We start from the raw sequence: 8,801 nt of genomic DNA, 5'->3' as shown, positions 1-8,801 counted from the left end.
GTGCGAGGGTGGGGGAGCTTGCGAGTGCACGCTTTAGCGTGTTTGGGTGTGTTTGAAGGGGCGAGAATTGTTTGTAAGACCCGGTGAGTGACCGGCCGCAGGAGGGGGTGCCAATTCATGCGGCGGGCAACCCTGCGGCGGCGGCAAGGGTTACAGGCGGCTGCCGGCGGCCGCGGCGTTGCCAGCGGTGACAACGAGCTCGGCAGGCAGAAAGAGATGCCAGCTGTGCAGACCAGCTGGATGGCGCTACCACGCAGGTGGCTGATCTCACCGGCAGCCGGCGCCCGGAGGTTCGGGTCGGGCACCCTCTCAGCGCCGCCTGCGTCACCGCCGCCGCTGCCGCCGCTGCCTCCGCCGCCGCTGCCCCACTGGCCGGGCTGCAGCTGCAGGGGTGCGTAGCCGCCACCGCCAACCCCGCCGCCGCCAAAGCCGCTGCCGCCCCCAAAACCATAGCCGCCACCGCTGGCCGCGTAGCCGGGCCCGCCGCCACCATAGCTGCCTGCACCGCCCGTGCCGGCAGGGACGCCGCCACCCCCAAACCCGCTTGCCTGGGTGGACACCGCACCCCCGAAACCGTAGGCGCCAACGCCACCGCCGCCGCCGTCGCCACCCACATTGCTGCCTGGTGCCTGCTGCGCCTGCTGCGCCTGCTGCGCCGGCTGCCGGCCGAAGCCGTGCGCCTCGCCGCCACGGCCCTGCTGCTGGATCCCCCCCGATGGGAAACCATAGCTGCCGGCGCCGCCATGGTAGGCTGACTGTTGCTGCGGTTGGTGCTGTTGCCAGCTGCCCCCACCCGCCTCGCCGAGCCCGCTCGGCTGCTGCCTGCCCTGCCCCTGCCACTGCCCAGCATGCCCGCCACCCCACCCGCCGCCGCCGCCGCCGCCAGTGCTCGGCGGAGAGACGCTGGGTGGCGTGGCGGCGGCGCCGGTGTGCACGCTCGCCTGGACCTGCGTGGAGGCTGCCACGGCAGCTGTCTCCAACTCGTCGAAATCAACCCCTTCCAAACACCAGTCATCATCCGCGCCGCTGCCGCCGCTTTGCGGGCCCGCATGGCTTGGGTCGACGGCGGGGCCGGCGGGCGGGCCGCGCGGGCCATGGGCCGCTGCTGTGGGTCCTGGGCCGGGCTGCTGTGTGTGCATATGGGGGTGCTGCGCAAGCGGTCGCTGCTGGGGCGGCTGCGCGGCCGAGTTTGGGGCGGGCTGGGCCTTCCGGGTGGTTGTTGGGTCTGCATGTGCGTGCATGAAGATTTAGGATAAGAGCCAGACCCGGAGAGGGGATACATGCAGGGAACGCCGCGCATGATGTCGCATGCTGCACGGCGGGATTGCTGCGTGCAGCGTGTTCTTGGGCGCCCCAACCCGCACAGGGCAGTAGCAGATCCCCCCAAAGCGCTGCACCTGATGCTTGGACGGGGGGCTGCTTAAGGGCGGCCAGCGCCCGCTGCAGGACCCCCGGGCCTGCCGAGCCCGGCTGCACAAACGCGCATGCCGACGCCGACGCAGCGGCGGCGGCCTGTGGTGTCCCCGAATACACGTAACCAAAGCTGTATGCGTCAGCGCCGGCGCCACAGATGGCTGCCAAGTGGTTGTCGATCGCCGTCAGGCGTGGCGCTGCTGCCTGCGCCATCGCGGAGTGTGCTGCGCGCGCTGTTGTGAGTTGTTCGTCTCTGCTAGAGCGCAAGGCAGCGGACGCTGCCCTTATGTCACTACTGCATATAATTGCATGACGACAGCGGTTGCTGGGCTGTCGAAACGTAGCCGTAATTTGAATCAGCCCATCCCGATAGGCTTCAGGCTGCGCGATCACTTTCAATGCCTATCACATTCCATAGCAAGTTCAGTAACGATTTATTTCTTCTAGTAAACATGTCTAGATGAAGGGTGCGCTGCCCGTTGATCTACAGTCACTGGAGTGAGACCCGCCGGCCTCACCCGGTGATGTCGAAACGGGTGATTGGCCTGCTGGTTCTGCTACTGTGGCTAGTAACCTGCACGGCGTGCCCTGGAAAGTGCCCGGCAGGTGGGGACGTTGGCACCTGCCGTGCAGCCATCTGGCGCGATGCCCCTCGTGCTGCTCGTGCTGCACCCCACGCTTCGTCCAAGGGGGGTGGCGGGCGCCGGTCATGCAGTTTCTCAAAGCGTGTGGAATCACTATCGCGCAGGTGCCGGGTAACGAGTGCTCGAAGAGTGCGACCTGCGGGTCGCAGCGCTGCTTGGTCACACACCTGCAGACGCACACATGCGCTCCCTACTCACAGATCGCGCGCGCCCGCCCGCCCCTGCGCCCCGTCCCACGCCCACACCCAGGCAAGGCCTCGTTCGTGCTCCTGTCGGCCGCCCCTGCCCGCTGCCTGTCGAGCGGCGTCGCCGTCCTGTGGCCGTGCATCAACGTCACCCTCCGCTGCGACTGCACCCTCGCCGTCGGCGGCGCCGGCGCCCGCAGCAACCGCTTCCCCACGTCGGGCGCGGCCGTGCCCTTCCCCCTGGCGGCGGCCAACGGCAGCGCCGGCGCCACCTGGCAGACGTGGGGTTACGAGGGAGGCGTGGGCACCACCCTCGGGTCTGACGTCTCGGGGGAGGGCAGCAGCGGATCGGCCCCATCATTCCCTGCTACTTTCGACGGCCTGGCCCGCGCGCTGGCGCGCACACGCCTGACGCCGCTGTCCTACGGCGACGGCGGTTTCGGCAGCTTCACGGCAGCTGACTACGCGTTTAAACGCGCCGGCGGCGCGGGCTTCGAGGTCGCGTCGCGGCGGGACGGGTGCAAGTTCCGCTACCGGCTGGCCGCGGGCGCGTTCCCATCCTTCAAGCCTGAGGCGTGTGTGGCTGGGTCGCCCGACTGCCCCCGGACCTGCGCACCTGGTGAGAGCCTTCTGCAAGGGAGAGGCGTGCGGGCCGCTGTTTTTTGCAATTCAAGCTGCCAAAGGGCCGCAGACAGCTGCGGCAGGGTGCGGCGGCGTTCATGGTTGGATGTGATATGCCAGCTTTATCCATCCAACCGCCGCTCCCGCTTGCCGGCGCGCGCGCAGGCCGCACGCGCCTGAAGCTGGAGGGCGCTCTAGGTTCCTTGTGCGCCCCCTGCCCCGCCGGCACGTACGGCCCCGGCGGCGCCGCGGCGCCGCCCTGCAAGCCCTGCCCAGCCGGCGCGGTCGCGCCGCGTGCCGGCGCGGACCGATGCGAGGCGTGCGGCGCGCGGCTCGCGGCATCCCAGGCGGCAACGGCGTGCGTGCCGTGCTTTGATGCGAAGGAAACCTCCAGCACGACCCGCGGCGGCTGGTACACGGCCCTCGACTTTGCCAGCCAGGAGGGCTTCAACCGCTTCGCCGCCTTCCCGGCAGCTTCCGGGGCCCCCGGCTGCAGCTTCCGGGCCTGCCCGCTGGCGTCGCTGCCCGACGCCCTGGGCTACTGCATCAGCAGCGAGCCGGGCAGCGGGCGCCTGTGCGTCGCGGACGCCGCGCCGGGCGCGCCGCCGCTCGCGAGGGGCGAGGCGTGCGGCGAGTGGAAGACGCCGCATGATGGGGAGGCGCCGGCGGCGGGCGGCGCGGCGCTACGGCTGTTGGGCGGCGCGGTAGGCCCGTCGGGCGGCGCGTGCGCGGCGCCTGGCGTCAAGGCGCTGGCGGCGAAGCTGGCGAATCAGATGACGTGGGCGGGGTTCCAGTACAGGTTCAGAGGGACCCCGATCGATTCCGGCGTGTTCTGGGAGGTGAGGGGGCATGCGGGCACTCGGCGGTGGGCGGCGCAGGCGCTGATCCAGCGGCCGGCAGAGCGCGCGCCTGACAAACAGGCAAGGAAATACGGTTGCTGTAAAGAGGCTCAGCAATCCCCCTGTTTTGCCCACGCAATCGCGCGCCGGACGCATGGATGCTGCAACCTGCAGGTGCTGGGTGGCGGCGACCTGGGCGGCCTGCTGGGGCAGCCAAGCCCTTGCACCGGCTCACGCGCAGGGCCCGGGGTGCGGCCAGAGCTGACACTGGCCGGCCAGCCACTGGGTGAGTAAATTGGATTAGTCGCGACCGGGCATGGCGTGATGTTGTGTTTGGCGGTGTGACCAACGGCAGCTGCTTCGCAACCCACCCCTCCTGCAAAACACGTGGGTCGAGGTTTCCAACAGCTGGACGCGCAAGCGGTCGACACTGCTGGTAATGCGGTCAGCCCCCCACCCCCGTACACGGCGCCCATTAAAGTACACCCTTTCGCACACACGTCCACACACACAACATACACACATAGACACACACACACACACACACACACGCACTCACCCACTCACTTTCACACATACTCACACGAACGCGCACACGCATACATCTTTTGGCCCCCGAAGGTACTCGTGCCGCCGTTTTTGGTCTGCTGCTCCACGACGGCCCGGCCAACCCCAAACTCAAAACCCCAAAGCCCCGGCAGCCACGCGGCTACGGCGCCGTGCTCGCGCCCGGCGCAAAGCCCGGGACGCTCCAAGCGACGCTCTTTGCCGATACCAGCGTCGGCGCGTGCGGCCTGACGTCACTGAATCCGCCACCCCAGACTGGGAGCTGCAAGCTCGTTTTCAAGGTGGGGCGCTCGCTCATGCCACCGCCATATACATTGGATGCCCTTCACAGATGCAGGCATTCCCAGTGGCTGTGGTTCCTAGGGGCCCAGTGCTCCTTGATGCTGCTGAAAGCGCGGTGCATGGTGCTTGAAATGCTGCACATTCCAGGCTGCCCAATGTGATGCACCACACTTTGCAGGTCGAGGCGGGCTATTTCCTGGGCGTGTCGGGGCCGCCCTCCGCGCCCTGCCCCAGGGGCACCGTCAAGTCTGGCGGCGGCGCCTGCGTCGCATGCGCCCCCGGTTCCGCGGCCGTCGGTGGCGTCTGCAAGGCCTGTGGCGGCAAAACATACTCGCCAGCCGGCGTCTGGGGCGCTACCGCCTGCCTGCCATGCAACGCAGACTCTCCTGGCCCCGGGCCTCGGATTGCATGCATCTGAGCCAAGCACCCGCGAAGAATGCCGCGCACGGATGACTCGTCCCTGTCGCCACGCGCCACGGGTGTGTGCCCCATGTGGCGCCAACACTGGGCCCAGTGCTGGCTGGTCGCCGCGTATCAATAATTGATGCCCTGGGACTTTCCTGTAGCCTCACATCACACGAAGTGCACTCCAACGCGGCGACGCGATCCACAAGACCCATGGAATCTGAGCATGACGGCACTGCAACGCAGTCCGGGGCCCTTGAACTCGTGGCCGTCTTGCCGCAGGATGCTCTCCTTCGCGTGCATCGAACGCATGTTGCCACCCCGCTGTGCCCCGCCCATGGTCTCCTCCGCGCGTTATGTGCCGCATTTGCGAATGATTCCGGGCTCGTGCACATGTGAATCTGCCGTGTGGTGCTGCAGCTGCAAATTGGAGTTGTTGTCAGCGCTGTCCTGTGGCGGCGCCCCGTTTTGACAGGAACCCTCCTTTTTCCTTATTTGTCAGCATTGCAGTGTGTGACTTGGCTGCGTCTATGTAATTGTGTGATCAGCCTTTCATGGCCGTACTTTTGTGCGTTTGAATTGCACACACACACACACACACACACACACACACACACACACACACACACACAATCCCCACAATTGGGGATGTCATGTGCAAGGAGGCATGCAAACACCATAGCCCGCAGTTGCTACAGTCCTGGCAGCCTGCATCTGCCTGGTTTTCACAATTGGGATGAGTGAAAGCCTGCTGCCCTGCCGCAGGTGTGAGGCCACCTTGAACCATGCAGGCGCTGGCAGGTGCCGATCAATGGTAGTTCAAGCTACTATTGATGGGCATGAAATCAGGCTGCATGTGCAAGACGCAAAGATCAGGACACCGAAGAGCGGTTCAGCATGTGGCCCTACGGTAGTGGCGACGAGGGGTACAGCCAGTGTCGGGATGCAGCACGCTGCATTTCACGCAACTCGCATAGCGGCGCGTGATGCATAAATCAAATGTGACTGCTGTGGCCTCCACATTGGCAGGCACATGCCGTGGGCTTGCTGCACATGCCACTGAGGTGTCGTCGGCACCGGTGACACGCACTCAGTACAGCGACACTCACAACCCCGCCGGGCCTCATCAGGGCACCTTGTTTGTAACCAGCCTACAGAGTACGATCAATTGGCCGTGATTGTTTCCTTACATTGCGAGTCGCTTCCTCTGCACCAGCGAGCAGGAGAACGCTGTTGATCCACCGTCCCCGAGTTCCTGCTCTCCTGTAGCGCGTGCTCAAAGACAAAGACCTTGCAACTGCCAGCATCAGATACATACCAACTGCGCCAGCGATCCCAGTCACAGTCGCGTGCTATCGGCGCCCCTGAGCATCAGCATCTGCAGCGGGGAATGCAACGCGTCCGCTAGACCCGCAGGCGCCGCGGGCGCCTGAACAGCCGGCCGCGCGATCGCCTGACATGGCACACCCGCCGGCGCGCGGCGGCGGCGGCATGCCGGTGCCCCAGGCGATGGCCAAGGCGTGGCGGCCCTACGACCGCGCCGGCAGCGCGGCAGATCTAGGGGGTGTGTCGGTCTACTGGCACGACAACGTCACCAAAGGTGGGGTGCCGCTCGTCAAACCCTGCAGACGGTGGCGCCGTCGACGCTGCACCTGCCTGTGCAGCCCGCGCTCCGCACCGGCCGTGCACAGCTGCTGCCCCGACGCCAGCGTGCAGGGCGACGCCCCCGGCCCACCGCCTCTGCCCTCCCTGCCCATGACTTGCCGTTGCCCAGAGCCCGGCATCGGCGGCGAGCTCATGTCCAGCACCCTCGTGAGCGGCGCCCCCGATGACGTCATCGCCGCCCTGACGCACCCCTGCAGCCCGACGGGCCTCCTGGGGCCGGCGCAGCAGTCGTGCGTGCTTAGGGAAGGGGACGGCTGGCAGGTGCGGGGCGCCTGAGGCGCTGGCCACGCCGATGCCAGCTCGCCATTTTGATGCCCTTGTCCTGTTTCCTCTTTAACAGATGCTGCTGGAGGCGCAGTTTGAAGGTTGCGTCAGCAGCCGTTTCAAGGCAAGGAGGACGGGTGCTGGTGGACTCACTGGGACCCCAGACCCCCCGGGCCCATGAGCAACCCACCTCCCCTTCCACTTTTTCTGCATCCTCCACCCCCAGGATCTATTCATCCTGCTGCAGCCCGCCCCAAGCTCAGCCGCCGCCCTCCTCTGCGCCCCCCGCGCCGCCGTCGTCCGACTGGAGCGGCAGCAGCGCCCAGACGGCATCCACCTGCTGTCTTTCTCCAGCCTCCCCGCACACGAGGCGGCCCGCCTGCTGTCCCGCCGCGCGGGCAGGGCCGGCGGCGGCGCCTGGGGGCTGGCGCTGGCGGAGGTTTCTGGGGGTTACTCAGTGGCCGGCCTCGATGGCAGCGGGCGGCAGGAGGGCTGCGGCGGCGAGTGCATGCTGACGGGAATATTCCGGGTGAACGGAGGGGCGGGAAAGGGGCGGGGGAGGAGCTGGAACGCCTGCCTGTCATGCGCGCCGCCCCGCCCCGCAGAGCCCACGCTTTGCACGCGAGCGCCCACGGCTTGCGTTGATGTTCAACGTGTGGCAGCAGCGGTCGGCCCTCGGATGCACTCGCGACGCTGCACACGAACCCGATCGAAGCCGGAGCGATCACATGAATCATCCCCAGCTGAGCGTAGCTGTCCAAATCTGCCTTCTTCAAATAAACCCCCAAAGGTCGACCTCGGCGGCTGGCTGGCGGGCTGCCGCCCCTCCGGCGCCGGCGGCCGGGGCCTCGGCGGCCTGCGCGCCGCGGTTGCGGCCGGCTTCGTCGAACCGATGCTTGCGGCGGTGCCCCTGGCTAAAAAGGAGGTCGAGACGGGCCGCGTGCTGGTGTGATGGTCCGGATCGCGTCGGCCTCAACACTTAATGCTTGGGCACCTTTATACTGCGCGCGCGGCCGCCTCGACTTTGCGCGCGGGGCCGCTTTGGCGCTAAGCGGGGACACCTTGATATGCGCTCGGCCGCGTGCTTGCATGACCCCACGGGCGGCATGCGTGTGGAGTGCGTTTTGTGCGTGGGCTTTTGTGTGTGATCGGCGCAGCACGGAATCTCGGCTGCCTGTCGCATGACGTCATCACCCGCTCGTTTGGGCAACGCTCGGCGCGCAGGGGTACGGCTCCCTCCCGCCGTCCGCGGCCGCGAGCCGCGCGCCGTCGCTCGCCCCGCCCCATCGCGCCGCGGCGGCCGCGCCGCCCAGCCGCAGCGGTCCCGGTATCTTGGGAACTATCCGCGCCTTTGTCCGCGCTAGGGCTCGCTCCAGCGCCGGCGGCGGCGGCGGCGAGGCTGGCGCGGCGGCGGGGAACGCAGCGGTGGCTGCGGCGCGGCAGGGGTCCACGTTGGCGGAGGAGGATGGGGTTTCAGCGGAGTTGGACGTGGGGTTGAGGGGCTGCCTGGACCCGGCCACGTGGCGGGAGCTGCACAGGGGGGGCGCAGGCGCGCCATTCAGGGTCAGGGGCCCGGATTATCTGCAGGCGAGTGTGGCGGACCGACTGAGGTTTTGGAGGGTTCTGATAATATGCATTGGCGCGCGTCGTGATGTGTGCCGCGGTGCACCCTGCGTTTGCCGGGCCGGACGAGAAGGTCTTGGGGTGAGAGGGCACACACCGCGGCACCATTCGGTGACCTCGCATTTCGCATCGCCTGAGGCCGGCCGACGCCTCGTCCAGTCATCAACACCCTCAACCTCGGACCGTTCAAACCCCACCCCATATCCCAGTCCCTACCTAATCCCACACGCCTACACCCTCCCACCCCGCCAATTTCAACACCGCCCCCATTAAACCCTGCGCCCCCCCCCCCC

At 67.4% G+C, this 8,801-nt stretch overlaps 3 protein-coding genes across 3 annotated transcripts; 2 read left to right on the top strand and 1 right to left on the bottom strand.

Annotated features, from left to right (window-relative positions):
• Positions 1 to 1,397: 1,397 nt before the first annotated feature.
• On the bottom strand, positions 1,398 to 1,626 carry MNEG_9722 (hypothetical protein; the record flags this gene model as incomplete). Its single annotated transcript, XM_014041808.1, has 1 exon — positions 1,398 to 1,626. A coding segment is annotated over one exon (229 nt), but the record flags the coding sequence as incomplete, so codon positions are not given.
• Positions 1,627 to 1,873: 247 nt separating this feature from the next.
• Positions 1,874 to 3,996, top strand: MNEG_9721 (hypothetical protein; the record flags this gene model as incomplete). Its single annotated transcript, XM_014041807.1, has 4 exons — positions 1,874 to 1,880; positions 2,307 to 2,861; positions 3,029 to 3,702; positions 3,877 to 3,996. The coding sequence occupies 4 exons, from the start codon at positions 1,874 to 1,876 to the stop codon at positions 3,994 to 3,996; spliced, it is 1,356 nt and encodes a 451-aa protein (XP_013897261.1).
• A 2,418-nt stretch (positions 3,997 to 6,414) lies between these two features.
• Positions 6,415 to 7,837, top strand: MNEG_9720 (hypothetical protein; the record flags this gene model as incomplete). The annotated part of the gene is made up of 4 exons (XM_014041806.1): positions 6,415 to 6,556; positions 6,731 to 6,882; positions 7,112 to 7,414; positions 7,676 to 7,837. 4 exons carry the CDS (start codon positions 6,415 to 6,417, stop codon positions 7,835 to 7,837), a joined length of 759 nt encoding a protein of 252 aa, XP_013897260.1.
• Positions 7,838 to 8,801: the final 964 nt, after the last annotated feature.

The sequence above is a fragment of the Monoraphidium neglectum genome (assembly GCF_000611645.1).
Source record: "Monoraphidium neglectum strain SAG 48.87 unplaced genomic scaffold scaffold02039, whole genome shotgun sequence".
Lineage (NCBI taxonomy): Eukaryota > Viridiplantae > Chlorophyta > Chlorophyceae > Sphaeropleales > Selenastraceae > Monoraphidium > Monoraphidium neglectum.
This window is presented reverse-complemented; position numbering and strand designations above follow the sequence as displayed.